The sequence below is a fragment of the Gymnoscopelus microlampas genome (genome assembly GCF_963454915.1).
Source record: "Gymnoscopelus microlampas genome assembly, chromosome: 4".
In the NCBI taxonomy this organism is placed as follows: Eukaryota; Metazoa; Chordata; class Actinopteri; order Myctophiformes; family Myctophidae; genus Gymnoscopelus; species Gymnoscopelus microlampas.
Window position 1 is genome coordinate 17,026,329 of NC_139941.1, and position 21,207 is coordinate 17,047,535.

General features: G+C 41.5%; 1 protein-coding gene across 1 annotated transcript in view; it reads right to left on the reverse strand.

The window, feature by feature from the left end:
• The window catches only part of ksr2 (kinase suppressor of ras 2), a gene marked incomplete at both ends in the record, with an annotated part of 129,650 nt that overhangs the window by 28,886 nt on the left and 79,557 nt on the right, over nt 1-21,207 (reverse strand). The window contains 3 exons of the mRNA XM_084054044.1: nt 1,774-1,895; nt 2,394-2,477; nt 4,175-4,244. Coding sequence (XP_083910170.1) covers nt 1,774-1,895; nt 2,394-2,477; nt 4,175-4,244 — 276 coding nt within the window. The remainder of the gene's footprint in view (nt 1-1,773; nt 1,896-2,393; nt 2,478-4,174; nt 4,245-21,207) is intronic.

Genomic DNA, 21,207 nt, shown 5'->3' on the forward strand with positions numbered 1-21,207 from the left:
ATTAACCATACACACAGAAAAAACTGGTTCTTCAGAGTGATGCCCTATAAAGAACCATTTTTGGTTCCAGAAAGAACCTTTCAGACCATTTATTTGAATGGTTCTATAAAGAACGCAAACCCCTTAAACCATATGAACTTCATCAACCGTTTGTCGAAAATAGCAGATCTACAAGCTCACAACTCGTCGCACCACAACGCGCTGTGAGCTTGTAGATCTGCTATTTTCAATGAATGTCTGCCTATTAACACATGGGGTGCCAGTTTTTTTTTAAACAGAGTACACTGAGTGCCAGGATTTTTAACAATTTTTGAGGAGCCGAGATACAGGCTTTTGAAGTCTTAAGTTAACCAGGAAGTGGATTGGAGTCTAAATCTTCGAAAAATGATATCTCCTGGTGCTGTGAAGGAAAAAGATTTTTTTTTTTTTTTGTTTTCTTTTTTTTTTTTCTCCAAAAAACGTATATAGCCTATACGGTTTTGGCACTCCATGGTTGTATTTCCAAAACCGTATATACGGTTTTGGCACCCAATGTGTTAAGACATGGTTTAATTTTTCAAAGGTTCCTTGAAGAACCATTCATTAGATCAAATGGTTCTTTAGTAGTTGATGGTTCTTTGTAGAACCATATATAGCCTTTTAAAGAACCATTGTTTTTCGGTGTGTACCAACCCTAACATCCCTATTCTGAGCATTTCATAGTAGGCGAACAACATTCGGCAAAAATGGATGATCGTTTGGCGAAAATAGGTGATCTACAAGCTCACAAACACGTGGCGTTGTGACACATTGAGAGCTTGTAGATCAGCTCTTTCCACTATTAGACGTACAACAAAGTATATAGGGTTTAAGTCTGTGATTCTAGAGTAGGGTATGGGAACCCCCAGGGGTCCTTGAGGGGGTTCCAGGGGGTCCCCAGCTAAATGATTGATAGTTGATAGTGAGTGACCCTTACCGGTCTGTAACTCTGAGAAATGGAACCATTAGTAGGCTCTCAGAGTTATGGGGGTCCGTGGCCTAATGCATACCAAACTGGGGGGTCTTTGAAATAAAACAAGTTTGAGAACCACTGGTTTAAGTGCTTAAACTCTGAGGGGAACAAAGAAGCCTGCGGGCGACAGAACTCAAAGCAAATGCACACTTAATGCCTTCAGGCGCAATTAGAGGAAAGTCTTTATCAGTCCCGGCTGTGCTAATGTGAGAAAATGGAACAAACTGTTTTGAATGCCATCCATTTGTTATCGCACAGAGACACTTTTCAAGGAAGATACGTTTTCGTTTTTTTGGGGGGTGAGTTGTCGCAAAGAACATGTCGCTTTCTTTAACAAAAGAAGGTAGAAAGTAATTAATTACCTTGAGTTATTCCTTGGTGATCTTATTTGGAAGAATGGGGGATGGGGTGGGGGTGGGGGGGTTAGGGAACGGACAAAAGCAAGTTTTAATTTGGATGGCAGATAATGGGAATATTTTCAGAGTTGACTAAATTAGTAAGAACAATACAGGGGGTAAAAGGTATGTACATTATTAAGCAGTTAACATTTACAATGTTAAGGCACACAATTGTGTTCTGGTTGCCTCTCCATAAGAGACCAGAAGCTAAAGGTTAATTCATACATTGTGCAACGGCAGTGTCATACAAGAAAAACACACTGTATTTTCAGCTTTAAAAAAAGAGACCGTCATGCGTCCCAGTCGTGTAATGAACTATACATTTTCCTTAAACTACAATAGCTCATACATATTTGGCCCCTCAAATTATCTGATGAATACTACAATATTTCTCTATAATGTGATGTAATTCTATATTACCTTTGAGGCAGTCTCGACCTCCTCGCTGAATGATCAGTAAATGACAAGGCGGGGCTTCTTTGGTGCATTTGTTGTGGCACTTCAGCCTGAATACATAAAAAGTAGAGTTACTTGATGAGATAACAATTTTATAACCTTCATTTTCAAAGTCATGAACCACATTAACCCTACTACATCACTATATCTGACAGGTCGTCAGGGAGCAAAAGGCATCTGCATCATTTGGTTCAACGTACAACTAGTAGCATACTGTAGGTACGGAAGCTAACATTATGGTCTCTAATGACATCACCTAGCGGAAGCATACGGTAGTGAGAACAGCAAGGCTCAAGGCAGCTCCCTAGTTGTCGAGGTATTGCACACATTTCCACCCAGAATAATACAGCTTATGCCAAAATGTGACATGCAGCAATTACACAGCCGTAAATCACAGTGGCACAGCCACTGATTTTCATCTCGGGCACCTTACAGCTGTCAGGAATGTCCAACACAGAACATTTTTTAACAGTCACAATTACAGGTCATTCATTGTGAGCTTCTTATTATAGTGAGGCGTGCTTTTAACACTATGCTGTGCAACCTACTTGCAGTTTTTACATTTGAGTCCAAACAGCATTCCCTTTCCGCATACTGTGCATGTCTGGGACATCCAGTACTTGGTGGAAAACCTGTGAGAAAGGAGAAAACACACAACATCTACGATAATACTTGTGCCAGTGATCCGTCAAAATCTCCAAGCTGTGGATTTCTAAAGATAATATTAAGACACTACGGTTGTCTTCACCTCTTTCATGCATATGCATTTTGCTATAAGAAGCCTTCAATGTGCCATGTGCCATGTATCCTTCCCCTATACAATGATAATGTCATTAAATATATGTTGTGACAATTTTTTTTATTACATTTACACAAAGTTTGGAGGTTCACAATTTGTCAATAAAATAATATGCACACGATTGTTACTTAAATTCGTACATAAAACATTAAAAAACACTATATAGTACCTGCAATCTTGTTATTTCCTTAACCCTGACCTACCCCATGGTATTTCTCTAAAGTCCACTACACTAGCACTAGCAAGTAAATAAAGAAATAAAACAAAAATGTAAAAGAAAAAATAGATTCTAGCTGCATTGCATCGCATCATTATCATTCTTTGATTCTCTCAAAGAAGCTGACAAAAAGAAGTACGTGTGGCACTTGCATGTCCCTCAGCTGCTGATCTATGAACCCCATGTGTTTTTTCATTCAATATCCCTGTGCCAGTGTAAGCGGTGTGCGCTTTCGTTCTTCACTGCTGAGCTTCGGGACAGAGGCCATGCAGCTACGTCAATACACTAAAGAGACAATCAGTCAGAGAGATGGGAGCTGTCATATTCGCAAAACAATCCGCTACTTTAGGACCTCTGTGGCGTGACTGAGAGGTTGGAGTGGTTGTGATTATTAGGCCTATTTACCGACACGATGCCTAGATACCGGCAGCTGGGCTGGATGGCTAATGGCAGGTGAGTAATTTGGTTTGACAGGATCCAAATCTCTTTAACCACATGAACCCTTCATTGTACATTAATAGCTACAATTGCAGCTCTACAAGCTTACAACGCACCCAGTTTTGAAACAATTTTCACAATTTTTTAAAGTGTTTTTATGTTTTGAAACACAATAATGTCATGAATTGAATTTGAATTTAAAAAAAGATTATATACCATATTTATAATGTTTTTTCTACATTTTCTGTAGCCCCCTCCCACCCCCCCGGCACCCCCCTTTGAAAACCACTGTAAATGACATTTACAGACACCAATTCCTACCTAGTCGCACGACGGTGTCGCGCGTCAAAAATATCAGACCTACAAGCTCACAATGGGTTGCGTCTGGGAGCATAAACAAGACATGACGACGCACTAGAAGAGCATGTGTGCAGGCCAGGGCCGTCTCTTGTCCCCAGCGCAGCGCTAACTCGCAGCAGACAGATGCTGGTATTTGGAGCCAAAGCAGGCAGAGGAAGTGCTGCGATGAGTTATGCATTTAATTGCCCTGACATTCCGCATTGGCAGGTGGACACGCATGGACGTCTCGTGCACATCAGGGTTTTTATAATTAATTAACTAATACTAATGAAATAACAACACATAATAATCAGTTTCGTTTTTTAACACAATTTGTGTCTTTAGTTTGAGTCTTTGTCAATATGTTATACATACTGTAAGCCTGTGGATATTAAATCTTAATATTTTTAGCTGAGTCAGTTTTAAGCCCTATTGTCAAAAACTTCCAAAAAGCAGATCTACAAGCTCTCAATATGTCACATCACGACACAAATTCACGTGTCATGAAAAAACGAATGAAACCCGTTGTTGCCTACCTGTGTTTTATTGAGTTTCCCAGATCTCTTCGGGGAATCTGTGGAGACCAGCGAGGCACTGAGAGAGTGTCTACAGGAAAAGACAGAAGGAGGGATGGACGGAGCAATGGAGGGATGGAACGAAGAAGGAATGGGTGAAAAGATGTACAGTAGTTATATTATTAAATCGTGCTGAATACTGAAAGAAATATCACAGCTAAACAGTTGAAACACATTCATTTTATACCATATGGCATTTCAGTATATAGATCACTTTGGCCTTGAACAAGGTCTTAATCAACTGTCGATTGCATACAATAGATCGACTACTTGCAAGTAGGGTTGTCCGATATTGGCTTTTTTACCGATAACCGATATACCGATATTGCCCAACTCTTAATTACCGATACCGATATCAACCGATACCGATATATGCGGGGATTATTGTGATTAGGGTAAGCTCAAATTTCATATCACACACACCATATACAGTAAGAACTCCTGTAACTTATTTATAAAGCAAAAAAAACAAAACATTTTTTTTTTTTTTTTCAAAAACCGATACCGATATTTTCCCGATATCAATTTTTATGCTAATATCGGGAGGCCGATAATATCGGACATCCCTACTTGCAAGCATAGTTGTCCAAGACATCGCTGTAAATAAGAAGCTAAATAAGTAACTCAGCCTAGATAGATAGATAGATAGATAGATAGATAGATACATAGATACATAGATACATAGATACATAGATAGATAGATAGATAGATAGATAGATAGATAGATAGATAAAAACACTCAAACAAGATTTTCCATTGTCAACAAAGAACTCTGCACAATTCAGACCACTGAGTCCATTTGGATAATACTGAAAAGATGTCAAGGTCAGTCGGGACAGCCGGCATTATTACGTGCTGTATTTTCCGGAGGTGTTTGTGTGTTTAGACGTTGGACAGCTGAGCTGATCGAGTACGGCTACTTTTGCCGCTGCTGGGATTTCATTGTCAGGGAGTCTCACTTCAAAAGGTTTTCACAACAAAAAAACCTTCGCCTGGTCCATTAGCCCGAGCGCTGATAGGAGCGGTGGCAGCACACCAATACATTATGCACCCACTTCTCAATGCAAGGTGGGCTAACAGCCAGCCTACACACGCACCGCCTGTGTGAAGCCGGGTGGATGTCGGGAAGGTGCATTGCAATGATAAGCAGTGGCGGAAGAAGTTGTTTTTACTTAAGTAAAAGTAGCAAATACTCTGTTACAGTAGTAAATGTACAGAATATACTTAAAGTACCAAAAGTCCTCATTATTCAGGTCCATTTCACACGTTTTTTTCAAACGTCTTTTTTTTTTCAAAAGATAGCCGATTTGCAAGCTCACAAGGTATCGCGATGCGAAGCGTTTTGAGCTTGTAGATCGGCTATTTTTGAATAGCTGAAGTATAAAATAGGGCTTAAGTGGTTAATGTATGTTTCGCAAAGATAATCGAAATCTGTAACTAGTGACTAAAGCTGTCAAATAATAATTGTAGTGGACTAAAAAGAAAGTGTGCATATCGGCTGCAAACGCAGACGTGTTGAAAAATCCTGATGAGGTCTAAAGTCAAACACATAAGGTCCTTACACACCGGCGAAAATAGCGAATATACGCAAAATTCGGACTCGTTCCGAATAATTAAAAGACGCTTTTTCGCTTCGCTTTTTCGCTTTTTCGCTCCATGTACGGAGCCATTGACTTTATAAGGTTTTAAAAAAAAACGCATTATTCGCACGAAAAAATCGCCCCGGTGTGTAACAACCTATACAGTATAACTGAGCATGCATACATCACAACCTTGAGTGGCTGCTTCAAATTTTCTGGTCATGTGGGGGCGCAACGAGCAGAGCGGCCTCTAGGGGAGCTGCTAGATACTAACCTATTTTTCTTCCCTTTAACCACTTATGACCTATTCAAAAAATAGCTGTTCTACTCTATATTTATTTATTGGTTACATTTTAGTCTACAATGACATGCCCAACATAGGGACAGCAGGCTGAAACTATAGGCCTTGTTGTCTTATAATAATCAGCTGTTCACTTTTTCAAATTATTGTGGATGTGTGTATACAGTAGGCCTATCGCCTACCTTTTTTATACTGTTAAAAAAATGTTCAGTGATAAATATTCAATCACTGGTTTGCAGGCAAGGCAAAACAAGAGGACTATTATTTGGAAGCACAAAGGCAGCTACTTGTTCATTATTTTCTTCACCAACCATGATTGCTTGTATTTCATTGTGTTCCTTGTCAACGGGCCAAGCTTTGTTCTACACAAGCCACAAAAAGCTTTGTAAGATTTTGCAGGCTTAGGCTGTCGGGCAGAGTCACTTCTTCCATTTCTTTAGGGATTGCAATTAGACAACAGTTATCAGCTCCTCAACAGGCCTACATTCCCACCTACAAACAACTTTGCAATTCTCAACTTTAAAATTGTCAAACAACTTTGGAACAGTTTAGAGCGACAGTTTAGAGCAACAAATAATTACAGCAACTTCTGTAAAAAAAAAAAAAAACGCCACAGGTACCTCACGCCAGCACCAAAATAGGGCCCTTAGTCTTGCTTGTTTTCTGTTTTGTTTTGTTTCTATATGCCATTTCTGCTTCATTGGATACAAACAGATGGGGGATTACTGTATGTGGAATTATGCAAACTAGTTGAGCAACCAAGACCCTAACCCTTTAATTTACAATTCCTGCATAAAATTTACATTCTGTACAGTTACATTATTTCTCCTCTGCCTATTGTGCCTAATAACCAAATTCTTTGAGACACAAGGGTATTTTGGGGGGTGGCCAGGTCTGCCATTGTTTTGGAGATGCAAACAACACAGGCATTGTCCAGTAATATCTTTTTCTTTGCTTTTCTTTCTCTTTTTACCCCATTTTCTCCCCAATTTAGTTGTTATGCCTATTGATTCATCCCCACACACATTTCTGTGTTGTCACTGCTGTTGTATCCTACTGACTCACCTACCAGTGCCTTCCCCCCGCCCAACACTCCCTGCTGACAGGTGCCCCCCCAGCCTGTAGGATTACGTGCAGTGACTATAATCACCCTCCTCGCCCAGCTTCCCTGCCACAAACGCAGGCCAATTGACCATTTCTCAAGTCCCGCCCGTGGTTGTGCCCCTCTTCGCACCCATTGGTTGCCGTTTCCTTTCTCTCCATCCACTACCATTGAAATAACATTTTTTTCAGTTGCTTCGTATTGATATTCAGTGCATAAGTTAGTCTCAGTAAAAAAGGAACATCTCAGGTGCAGTACAGTGACTGACTGGGCATTAATAATGTTTTTAAATTTTTTAGAAAATTCAACATAAACAACCATAAGGCGGAACCAGGGCGGAACCAGAGCAGAAAGAGACTGCTGGTTAGTCGGTTAGGGACCTATCAGAAGGCTGACAATGGGTCATGTCTCACGTGTTAGTGTGTAAATGTTCAACAAAGCCTGGATTCGAACCCGCAACCTCCACGGTGGTGGACAGGTCCTTTAACACTACGCCACCCGAGCGTGCTATTTTTTACTGTCCTATAGCTCAACAATATTGTAGTGCAGGGACCTGCAACAACTATACCATCTAATGAAAAATGAAGACGGGTCATCCAAACACACACACACGCACTCTACTACAAGTACACATGCACGCACGCACACACACACTCCTCACTCTTTCACCCTTCTTCCCAGCAGTCTATTCTCCTCCCAAATGAGTATCCTTCCACTTTCACTAGATTTGTGTTTGCAATATTATCATAATTATCATAATTCTATTATCATATTATCATAATCATATATTGTGTGGTACATGTTTAGTTTTCTTTGCCTGTCCACGCACGGACGATAAGAGAAATACAAATTCCACATTAGACACTTGAGAAGCCACCTATAAGTCTCTCTCCACAAAAAGTGAATAATTGAGAACTTGGAAATGTACTTATTCAGAAGCTCCATGTTACTTGTCAGTAGGACAAGGAAATTGATGTGAGGGGACATGGCATGTGACATTTAGTGTGCGTGCGTTTGTGTGTGTGTGTGTGTGTGTGTGTGTGTGTGTGTGTGTGTGTGTGTGTGTGTGTGTGTGTGTGTGTGTGTGTGTGTATAAAATGTATAGGTGCGAGGGGAAAAGCTTTCCCCTCGCTTTCCTCAACAATCTGTGTATGTGAATGCCTCACAGATGGCAGAATGGACCGCGGTGTCACTGAGGTGTCGGCACATGAAAGGAGAGAGTAGCTCGGTGCCTTCCAACCTGGCCTTGAGGAGGAAATGTTGTAAGAAGGAAATGACTTCAACAGACAACAATTGCCAAGCGAATTAACGGGTTCAAGGTTCAAGGACATTTTTGTCAATATTTAGGTTTTCTTGCATTCAAAAGTGCTCCCAAATATCTCTAACGTGTAAGAATGATTATTGAAGCATGGTGTTTTTCAGAAGCCACAAAGGCATGAAAACCTTTTACAATAGCAAGGTGACATTTGTATCCATGAGTTCTTACCCTTTAGTAAACAAATAATTCTGCAATAAATAAATAAAATCTATATATAACACCTTTTGTAGGCCTTTCAACCCAGAAATATGTTTAACCACTTATATTGATTCTAGTAGTGTTTTGGTGACACCTCCGGTATAGCCCCTAACCCTAACCCTAACCCGATTCCCAGAATTCAGGATATTTTGGAAAGCCACAATAACATCATTATGTGATCGCAATGTACTGTAACATAGTATACACGACTTGCAGTTAATGGGCTAAACATGCGAAAACACCAATATGTCTTTAAAGGTTAACAGCGTTACCCTGGCTGATCCGGCATTACTGTTCATGCAAGCTTGTTCCCGTTTGAGTGGAGCTCAAACAGCTTCCAACTGATGGAGGATCCCCGGGTCGCATGCAAAAGCAGTCAATGGACGATGACAACCCTCATCACACATTCCCCTCAGTGCCGTGGCTGCATTGTGTTGCTGTCGGGCTAAACCTTGAATCTCCATGTTTCAAAGTGTTTTATGTTGCACAAAGGTACTGAAAAAATATCTACAAGCTCACAACACGTCGCATCGCAGCGCATTGTGAGCTTGTAGATCTGCGTTTTCCGCTTGTTTTGAACATCTTGAAAGTGATTAAGTGTGTCTGTGGGTTTAATATTGAACCAATAAAAAGTATTAACAAGAGCTTGTGACTAAATAATACTACTTGGATCATTTGGAACACACAGTCTTTTTTTTCCTGTTTCCTGAAAAGTGACACCTTTGGACATTCAAGGTTGCCAATGGACAGCGACAGTTTGCAAGATCCTGTTATGTAGACGTGTCCTTTTCTGCCGGGTCCACATGCAAATGCAGTCAATGGACGACGACAACCCCCCCATCAGTGCCGTGGCAGCATTTCCTGGTTCCTGAACACGCCTATAACCCCCCTATCCGCCCCGCTCCCCTCCTCCTCCCATGCATCTCTCTCATGGGGACCAGAGCGTCTGCCCTGCCACACTCCAATGCAGCGCTCAATTACACTCAATCAGCCTGATAACTCAATAGTGAGGGGGAACTGACATCATCCGCCTCTCGTCGGGCCTGCTCGGCGACTGGCAGATGACTGGGCCTGTCAGCGCTGCGGTCGGGGCTCTTCATTAACCTATGATCAGTGGTGGGAAGTAACCGAGTACATTTACTCAAAATACTATTAGTTAAAGTACCATTTTGAGGTACTTCTACTCCACTACATCTCAGAGGGAAATATTGTACTGTTTTCACTCCACTACAGTTATCAGAAAATGTTTGGTAAAAGTTACTTTGTAGATTTAGATTATTACAAAACATACATTAACTAATTAATCAATTTATAGGCCTGCTTTGTCTATTAGAAAATAGCCCATCTACAATGTCGCAACGTGTTGTGAGCATGTACTGTAGAGGATTTTGACAAATTCTGAAAACTTAAAACTTGTGAAATGGGGCATTCTGCATAATGAATGCATACTTTTACTTTTGGTCCTTTAAGTATATTTTGATACTTACATGTGATGTATTCGATGTATTTTGAGTACATAATACTTGAGTTCTTTTACTCATGTAAGGACATTAACTTCTAACTGTATGGTGGTATTGCTACTTTTATTTGAGTAAAACATTTGATTACTTCTTCCACCACTGCCTGTGATGTCGTTGATGTTGCTGGTCGAGCTGCTATAGGCTAAACGTTGACCTTTGGAAATGGCAACGTAATGATACACATATTTGTGGGAAAGGCACTCGGCAAGGTTGCACGTGTGCGTGCACACGTATGCATGCAGAGGCATAAATACATAAAGTCGCGAAAACACATAGTCTGAACTAGACACAGCATGCATGTTCTTAGTGTGTGTGTGTGTGTGTGTGTGTGTGTGTGTGTGTGTGTGTGTGTGTGTGTGTGTGTGTGTGTGTGTGTGTGTGTGTTTGTGTGTGTGTGTGAGAGAGAGAGAGAGAGAGAGAGAAACACAGATGCACTGTTGCACTGCATGCAATGAGTGTTGGGTAAGCAGTGTTGCCAGATGTTGTGAGAGAAATGAGCAACCAGGTCTAGGAAAACAAGCCCAAAAGAAGTGACTAGGCTACATGAGCACTTTAAACCTACGTATATACATCGCCTATTTGAAAATAGCCGCTCTACAAGCTCACAACGTGCCGCTATGCGTGTGTACTTGTGCTCACAACGTGTCGCGATGCGACGTGTTGTGAGCTTGTAGATCTGCTATTTTCAAAAAATCTTGAAATAAAATGTTGAATAATTTAACAAAAATCTGGCACAGGGCTCCCTGGCACAAAACATTTTCAGATGGGGGGTACAGGGAAACCCTGTACATGAAAAATTCTGGAAGCAAGCCCAAATGCACTTTAGAAACGAAGTCGCTTATAATAAGCGAACCTGGCAACACTGTGGGTAAGTCCAAGGCGCCAGACAGCAGGGTCCTCCTCCATCTTGTGTGATTGTCCCCTGCCTAATGACGAAGGAGCCATTCACTTCCTCCACTCTCCTGTCACATGACACACAGCAGGCCACGGATGTGCGTGTGTGTGCGCGAGTGCGAGCGTGTGTGCGTGTGTGTTTGCGTGTGTGTGTGTGTGTGTGTGTGTGTGTGTGTGTGTGTGTGTGTGTGTGTGTGTGTGTGTGTGTGTGTGTGTGTGTGTGTGTGTGTGTGTGTGTGTGTGTGTGTGAGAGTGAAAGCTTGCACAACAGAGTATGTCTGTCTCTACAAGCCTACGTAATAAAAAGTGGTTTGGAGCGTTTGACTGAGTGACAAACATCATTGAATCACATGGTCATCAAAAGACAAGTGCAAAATATTAGGGATAGATCATTTCATAATCAATGAATAATCAATCAATCCCTATTTTTGGCATGTCATTATAGGATTTTTTTTTAAACAATGAAAATAGCAGATCTACAAGCTCAGAGTAATGTTTCACTATTATTGAATGTATAAAATAACACTAACGTGGTTAATCCCCTCATTGAAGTATAAAAAAGGTAAAACAATAATAAATAAATGTGCTTCTCGATTATTCGATGAATCGAAAAAGGAATTGATAGTTGCAGGCCAACAAAATATGGTGAGTAGTGTACAAGTAAGTGAGCACAATCCTGAGACATATCACAGTGCAGGCTAACTGCCAACAACACCTCCACATTACTACCCACAGTCAATGATGAACTGCATTATAATCAACACCAGTATTACATACTACACATAACTATCGTTAGAGTGGGTAATACGTCCCTATTATTACTATAGGCAGTAGTTTCCTGGCACTTAAATGGTAAATGGTAAATGGTGCATTTATATAGCGCTTCTATCCGAAGCGCTTTACATTGATTGTGCCATTAACCCATTCACACACACATTCATACACCGATGGCGGAGGAAACCATGCAAGGCACCAGCCTGCTCATCGGGAGCAATTAGGGGTTCAGCGTCTTGCTCAAGGACACTTCGACACTAACTCTAGGGGAGCCCCCCAGCCCGGGATCGAACTGGGAACCTTGCGGTTTTCCAGTTCACACTACCCGGCCACTCTACCCCTGAGCCACTGGCACTTAACCACTTAAACCCTAAATAATAACCCTAACCACAGGGGTCTACACTCGGCCCGCTACTTTTTCCCTCTACACCAAACCACGGCGGACCAACAAACTCACCATGTGTCACATTATGCAATTTTCGCCTATTATTATGACAAGCCCAAAATAGCGACGCTCGGGTTCATGTGGTTAATATATCTGACTTGTTAAGAAAATATTCTATTAAGCTCAGAATGATGGCCACGAACCCCAAATTGATATATTTGGACTAAATATTCCTAAATATTCAAACATTTTCACCTTTCTCTCAATATGCATTTGAAAATAGCGGTATAAAGTGGTTAAACTGATTTAGATTCTATATTGACTCATTTTGCTGGGGACCCTCTGGCACGTACCCTCCCAAGGACCCCTGGGGGTACCCAGACCGCACTTTGAGAGACGCAGTTATTGAGGACGATCAGTGCATGAATAACAATAAGCAAGCAGCATCTTGTTGACAGCCCAGCAGTAACAGCACAGCCTGGCCTCCCACAGTCGGCCTCACACCTTCAGTCTCCTCTCTCCCCCTGTGTCCTCCTCCTCCGTGACTTCTAGCTCCCCCAACAAGTGATCTCAAAGACCTCTCATAACCCATTAAGACCTGAGGCAATTCTTAACATTTTTTTCTAAATCCTAACAGTTTTTTTTTGAAAAAAAAAAAAAAAATGTTCCAGATTTTTCAAAAATAGCAGATATACAAGCTCATAGCGCGGCACCGAGCTTGTATATCTGCTATTTTCGTCCGTTGGCACTTGGTCCACAGTGCCAAGCACGAGTTTGACCAGTGAGGCGTTTTCAGTGGTTTTCCACTAGAGGGCGCTGTTCCGCAACCTATGAGCCACCATTTCAGGCTCAGACACAAAAAGATCTAGGAGATCACGTGATAACAAGATTTACTGCTCCATCCACTTCCTGGTTAGCGTATTTGGGGAAACGGCTGTATCTTTGCTTTCCTTTTTTTTCCCCCTGCATTTTTGGCGAGACATGCTAGTTTCAACTGCCTATAACAAGCGAATGGGGGGTCGCGTTGACCTTCTTTTTTTTCTTTTCGCGGAAGCACAGTCAAACCCTCCGTGATTATCAACGTTTGGGGGATATTTTTTTTGTTTTTGTCACATTCCTGAGCCAATAATTCAATATCAATAATTTGTGTCTCCTACTAGAGACTCTGCTGGTCATCAAATTATTGGCTCAGGAGTGCGACAAAAACAAAAACATCTCCATGAATTCAAGGCTTCATGGGGTGTGTAATTGATAGAAAATAATAGCCTCGCGTAGCCAGACTATATCACTGCGTGGATATGAGTCTGGTGCTTCTATGAGGAAGTTTTTTTTCCAAGGGGGCGGGATCAAAACAATGACTCTCGACGCAATTGGTTAGACCTACGAACCAACTACCAATTACAGTCTCCCACAAAAAAAGACCCAAATCGCCGAGTGCATTATTCTTTTGCACTGGCAGATTCGTCTGGTCCCAGGCTAAGAAAATAAGTCCTTTTTGGGGTGAACTACTCCTTTAACCCATTAAAACCGAGAAAGCATCTGAGTCGATTTTAGCTGTATACTGTATATATACGTTTTTCAGAAAACACGATTTAGACCAGTAGTTTAGAACAGTGGTTCTCAAAAATAGCAGATCTACAAGTTTGCAGCGTGTCACTTCGTGACGTGCTGCGAGCATGAAGTGATGATGTTCAAGATGTAGAAATCTTGAACGTTTTTTTAACACAAATCTTCTCCACTGTCCCTGGCACAAAACATTTTCAGGTGGGGGTTTGCGGCCAAATACATATCATTCCTTGGCAAGAAAACGTTTCAGAACTACTGATTTAGAAGGCATTTGTAGAATCGACCTCAGGTCTTAATGGGTTAAATTGGTCATATTCACCAGTGTTGGAATCAGCTGCCTGGTCTTCCATGAACAAAATAATGGCAGCTGCAGGGGGTCTGTGACTGGACCCCCTGCAGTGGAGGGGAACAGTCTTAGGGGTTTCATCAGTGGTGGAAAGTAACTAAGTACATGTACTCAAGTACTGTACTTCAGTAAAATGTCAAGGCTTCTTTTACTTTACTTACTGTAAATATTTCCATTTCTTGATACTTTAAACTTTTACTCCATTACATCTCAGATGCAAATATTGTACCAAATCAAAAATCAAAAGATTTTGTAATGATGCAATGATGTGACTATAAGTAACTTTCAAAAACACACCAGGCTGTTTTCATGAGACTCATGGCACGGTGTAAATGTAAACAATTTAACGTGTACAGTGTTTGCTCTCCATGACAGAAGCGAACAAAGATAGGAGTGTAATGGAAAACCGTGCAAAACAAACTCCTCCATCGAATAGGAGACAAAACGGGCACAGTTACCATGGCAACGGCCGCACGCCGCTCAACCCTACCTTTTCCTTTTTTCTTTTTCCCGTGGAACATTGTGCTGTCGTCTTTGACGGCCAGCGGCACACACACACACACACACACACACACACACACACACGCACACGCACGCACACGCACGTGCAAACAAACACACTCCCACAAAGCGCACTAACAATGCCAAAACACCCCTCCTTCCAGCCTTCTACTCGGCTCTCAAGCATTATCACTGGAAAAATATCAATTATCTCAGATGAAACAAGTATCTTGACATCAGTTTATCTGAGAGAGTGCCAGTGAGATGGAGGAAGGAACAGACGATACCTACAGGGCCTTACGACTCCGTACTGTAGGTACGGCTTCATCTGTAGACTAAAATGTTGTGGTACAGATAGACAGACAGACTAAGAGCCGGAAACTGTGTCAATTTAACAGTCCTTTTATAGGTAAACATGTTCAAAAATGTGCGACACGACACTGTTGTGTGGTGAAGTATTACATAGGGCGTAAGTGGTTACATTGAGACCAAGGTTTTTGCAGTGGGTGAAAAAAGACTGAGTGGATGACTTCACTGGGACACAAGGAAAAAGTGTGTAAGTGTTTGTGTATCATACACAGTCACGCACGCACGCAAGCGTGCGCACGTGTGCACACACACACACACACACACACACACACACACACACACACACACACACACACACACACACACACACACACACACACACACACACACACACACAGAGAGTCATGAGTGCAAACGCGCCCATGTATGCACTTGTCATTTTCACCTAGTATCGGCTCTCATCGGACCATGCAGCAGGTGTGTGCTTCATGTGTCCCCTCGGGCTACACATGGACGTCCAGGTGGACAGCCACAGCATCGTCACCAACTGTGATCCACACCCAAACAGACTGGGCCGACTGAGACGGCCTGGGGGCAGCAAGACCCACGCTGTGCCTGAAAACTGCCCACCCCCGTGACCACAGTCACTTCAAACGGCGAACAAAGTGACTAGACAAAACGATCTTCACCTTGTGTGTGTGTGTGTGTGTGTGTGTGTGTGTGTGTGTGTGTGTGTGTGTGTGTGTGTGTGTGTGTGTGTGTGTGTGTGTGTGTGTGTGTGTGTGTGTGTGTGTGTGTGTGTGTGTGTGTGTGTGTGTGTGTGTGTGCGCGCGCGCGCGTGCGCGTGTGGTAAACAACGACAGAATCTCCGTGGCTAATTTGGTTGTTAGGAGGCATTTGGCTCCGTGAATACTCAATGACTTTGACTTTTAATAAATCATTCTCAACTGCACGCCAATGGCCCGTGACAAATGGCATCCGACAAACAACAGGTGCAAGTGATGAAAAAAAAGAGAAAACAAAATGAAAGAAATAACAGCCTCTTACCCGCCACAGAATTTGGCCACATCAACAATGCTAGCATGAAGGGCATGGGTAATTAACATAAAATATATCGAAACCAATATTTAGAACCAATAACCTTAATCTTGTACTACTGTAATGTACTTGTACTGTAGGTTAATCGAGAAGCCATTTTTCATGTCAGCGAATTGCATGAAAAAATTCTAATGGATCTTTTATAATCGACTAAATCAACTAGTCTGATTGGCCAGTTAACACTGTATTATTATACTTCATTGTACAATGGTGGCATACAAAAAGACCCGATCTACAAGCAATGCGACGCATTGTGAGGTAGATCTGCTAATTCTTTAACTTTTCAATAATCGTCCATTAATCGTAATCGAGGCAAAAGTTTGAAATAATCAGGATATTGATTTGAAGTCATATCGCCTGGCCCTACTGAAATGTGTCCAAAAACAAACGTATGGGAGGTGGTGGTGGTAGGGGGGGGGGGTAGTGTGACATTTCAGTGTCCCCTGGGTGTGGAGTCATTCTGCGCAGGCACCCGCGTGTCATCTCAGTCAGGCGTGTGGGGTCCTGTGTGTCACATTTTAAATGACATCAGAGCTGAGTGATTGTTCATGAGCTGCGAAGGCCACGACCCGCGGGACGAACGACAGCGGTTCTGTGATGCCTTAGAGTTAACCTGACTCACTGCGCAGGTACGCAGACACACACACACACACACACACACACACACACACACACACACACACACACACACACACACACACACACACACACACACACACACACACACACACACACACACACACACACACACACACACACACACACACACACACACACACACACAGTACCTGCCAAACATGGTGGCACACATTGGTTACTGTAAGGGCCCAGACACCCTAACAAATGCCCTTGTAATATAAGGGAAAGTTCAAGGTTCACTTTATTTGTCACCCATGGGGAAAAATACTTTATATATGGTGACATGTGCAGACACTTAGCAAGTTGAGGTAGTTACAGTCATTCATCACAGTCATTTCTACTCATCGCCTTTCAGGCATACCTCTCAGGCCATTGCATTACGCAACTAGAAAAAGTGCTCCTCGGAGCACAGGTCTCCGCCAGGTCAGGTAGGTTATTGTGAGCCAGAAATATTCGGAATTCGCCTATCAGGATGGAATATGAAAAATTGGATGGACTCGTCTTGATCACTTGACTATAGAGATAATGTGTACCGATTTGCGTGATGTTTGGAAAAATATTGTAGGAGTAATATAAAAAAACAATTGTCACAAAAAATGTTAAAAGGCTGGCATTTGTTCCCTAACGTAGTGCAGATGTGCGTGCAAAGTTTCACCGCAATTGGACGCTGCGTTCACGATTTGCAATCAGGATGGAATATGAAAACTCAAACAGATCTGTCTTGATCACATGACTATAGAGATCATATAGTACCATTTGCGTGAAATTTGGATAAAATCTGAAGGAGTAATACATAAGTATTACATAAGTGGGCCTCCTGGTGGCGCTATAAAAGGCACATATGAAAAATGCAGGGTAAAGGTTTTTCCTTGGCCTCTAGGGAGTGCGCATACAAAGTTTTACACAGGTCGGTGCAGTTATACTGTAGGTAAAAACACAAATCGCCACCATGAGGCTGATTTGAAAAATGTCACGGTCACATGTCTTCCTCAGATTAGTGGGAATGTGCGTGCAAAATTTCACGGTGCAAAATGTGCACGCTGTGTTCATGATTTGAGGCATTTTGTTCCAAACGGAGCACTCCTGCAAACTTTGGAAGCCAATCTTAGCCAATCAGGATGGAATATGAAAAATCTGAAAGACCTCTTTCGTTTAATGACTATAGAGATACGGTGTACCAATTTTCGTGATGTTTGGATAAAATCGGTAGGAGTACTGGCCAAACATTTCTTGCCCATGTGAAAGATTTGGGCCAGAGGTTCTGCTTTGGCATCCAGGGTGTGTGTGCACAGTTTCGCTGCGATCAATCCAACGGTGCCGGAGATTAGCTGTTCACAGACGGACACACACACGGACGGACAGACAGGGTGCAAAACATACATATATTTTTCTTCGAAAAACTGTTTTTACTAGTAATCCTACAAACTCACACAAATCGGTACACATTATATCAGTCAGATTCTTTATATTCCATTCCAATTGGCAATGTGCTTTGGAAAATGAGTCAATTGGTCATTCAGAAATGTGTCAACTAATAGATGACATTTTGTTTGTAGAATTATAAATACAAACACCATTTGCACAACCTTAAATAATGGCAAATCGCAGCATTATAACTATATTAGAATAATCAATCATTTCATTGATACACATCTTTGGTTTAAGTCACCTAAAAAGAGTAATCCAATGTATTATGCTGCTGATAACCTGAAAGTTCAGCAATGATAGGAAATTAACACAGTTTTTTAAGTTATTTTAAGTATCTCTTTTGTGTGCAGGGAAACTCATATAGGCTATAAACCATGATACTGGACTTCCATTTATGGCAGCGTGGTGAATGGTCATGATCACTTGGTCCTATAATTTGAGTATTTAGTACGAGTAAGGCCATAACAACCCTTTTGAAATGTAAATTCTCCTGGACAAGCTCAATGTCACAAAAGACCTGGAAGTCAACAAAAAAATCCGACTTATAGCCCAGATAAGTCCGTTTTTATCTCATTTCCTACTGCCAGGAAATACAGTTCCTCAAGGCGACACATTATTTGATTATTATTATTTTGTTTGTGCAAAAGTTTTAGACAAGTTGCCAGTCTGCCTCTGCCAAGACAAGGGATCCCCGGAATTGAACAGCTCTGAACTTGGTGAGGGAGGCTAATGTCTATGTTTATGGTTCAAAAAGTTATAGGCCAAAACAAAAAGCATCCCGGTATAGCGCCACCAAGAGGATGTTTTGAAAAACTCCGGGTGGAGTGTCTTTCTCTACACACAGACACACAGACACACACGGCACACTCACACACACACACACACACACACACACACACACACACACACACACAGGGGCAAAATGATACGCTTTGCCTCCCGGCCATGCAGGCAAAGACAATAATTGAAAGATTTGTGTTTGTCATATACTGTATGGTGTTTACTCTCCAGTCCACAACAGTTTGGAGAATAACACTTTTTTGTTCCTTTGGCTAAAACATATGCAACCAACATTTTAATTGAAGGCAATAAGGACAGCTTAGAGGTAACTAATAACAGAAAAAAATAAATACTAATGGCCATTTCCAAAAACATTTCAGGGAAATCCCCTGTGTGAAAAAGCATATTTCACACAAACACATAATTGACTCAGTTCAATCTTTTACCTAGAGTTTACTTCACCCCGGAAAGACTATATAAATGATTGGATGGTGTGTTCAAATTGTATTACTATTATTGTCAAATCTATTTCATGGATAAATCCAATAATGTAATTAGTGTTTAAGGGTGCGGTGACTGCGGTCATACCAAACTTGAATTCTGCCTATGCAGGCGGATTCTGCCAAAGATTTTCAATGGGAACGGAGCGTTTTTTTTTGCGGAAATCCACAAATGGCAACAAACCGCTCCATTCCCATTGAAAAGTATTGGCAGAATCCACCGCATAGGCAGAATCAAAGTTCAGTGTGCCAGCACCCTAAAACAAAAACTGCAGCTTTTATATCTGATAGTCATTGTTGTGTATGTTGTGCTTTTAGTTTTTGATTGTCACAAATTTGAGGCCAGGTCTCTGATGCCGAAATTGAAAAAAAAAATCACTGACTGTCTTTTTCAGACATTTTTTATCCAAAGTGACATGCAATTAGTGAGCTGGTACTGTAGCAGTTCATTGTGATGCCCAAGGACACTTTGACAGGACACATGGATGGTTCTGGCTGGATTTGAACCTTTGGCCTTTTAATTTCTATAGGCTGCACCCCCTTTTTCATCTTCATGAGACAAGGATTCCGCCAGGCCAGACTAAATGTCAGAATAGGCTACCACAATGGCATAATGTAGTTGTCTTTTCTGTCACGTACATGACACCAACCCATCAGGTGCCCTATACCCTCACAGGAGAGCGTGCACTGGGGCTGAACAATCATTATCATATCATTATCTAGATATTCAACTCTAGTACGGGCGGGTGTATGCATGAGACAAGTACGACCGCTTTGTCACCTGTCCTCCATACATGCTCGCTCGCCAACCTGCAGCTTATGCCTTCCGTACGGAAAGCTTTACTGTTTACGTTGGTTCCAGATACAAAACAGTTGTAGTAACGTTTGTTCATTCATGATAGAGTGTGTCCCTTTTTCATGTGTGGCCTCACTCACATGCTGAGTTGATTCATAGTTATCAAGAACACAACATGGGCCCTTTGTCCTGGGGTTTGTCAATATGGAAGTTAATGTCAAAGTCAATACAGATTCTATTGACAGTTCAGCAAAGTCATAAAAAAAAAGGTTGCTCAGTATTTTGGTCTGTAGATATTTAAGAACACAGCTAACGTGGAGGAAACTAATTGAAGACCCACATATTCAAAATCATATTATATATCCTTGTATTGGAGGCAATCTTTAAACAATATGGCAACTCCCCCGATCTTATGTACTCTGGTTTCACAGATAAAACTGAAGTTGGAAGGTGAAGATGTGGTTGATGATAAAATCATTGATTAAATGTGATTTTCCTCTCAAAGACCTGATATTTGGTACAGCTAGATTCAGTGTGTTAAATGTATTTTCTGCCCAGCTGTTTGAGACAGGTTGTTTGACATGGAATGAATGTTAAAATGTATATATTAGTAGTAAGTTCCCAATTACATATTAAGGGTGCGTTCGGAAATATGCACGGGGAGCGTACTCGCCTATTAGTTGGTATGGGCCAGTGCGCTCAGTGCTTAATTTCCGAACGCACCCTAATTGAGGAGTCTAACAGTACACATGGTCGTGACTTGTTCTGTGGAAGTGTCTGTTGTAAGGCAGACTCTCAAGAACACTGTACAGCATGTTCTTGTAAATTGTCTTAGATTTTCGTGTAGAAAATAAGGAGTTTGAAGTATTATCACACAAGGAGTTTGAAGTATTATTTTTCTTTTAAGAAAACCGGTCAATTTGACCTAAACAGCATTTCATTTTTATTTTTCTTCTTTT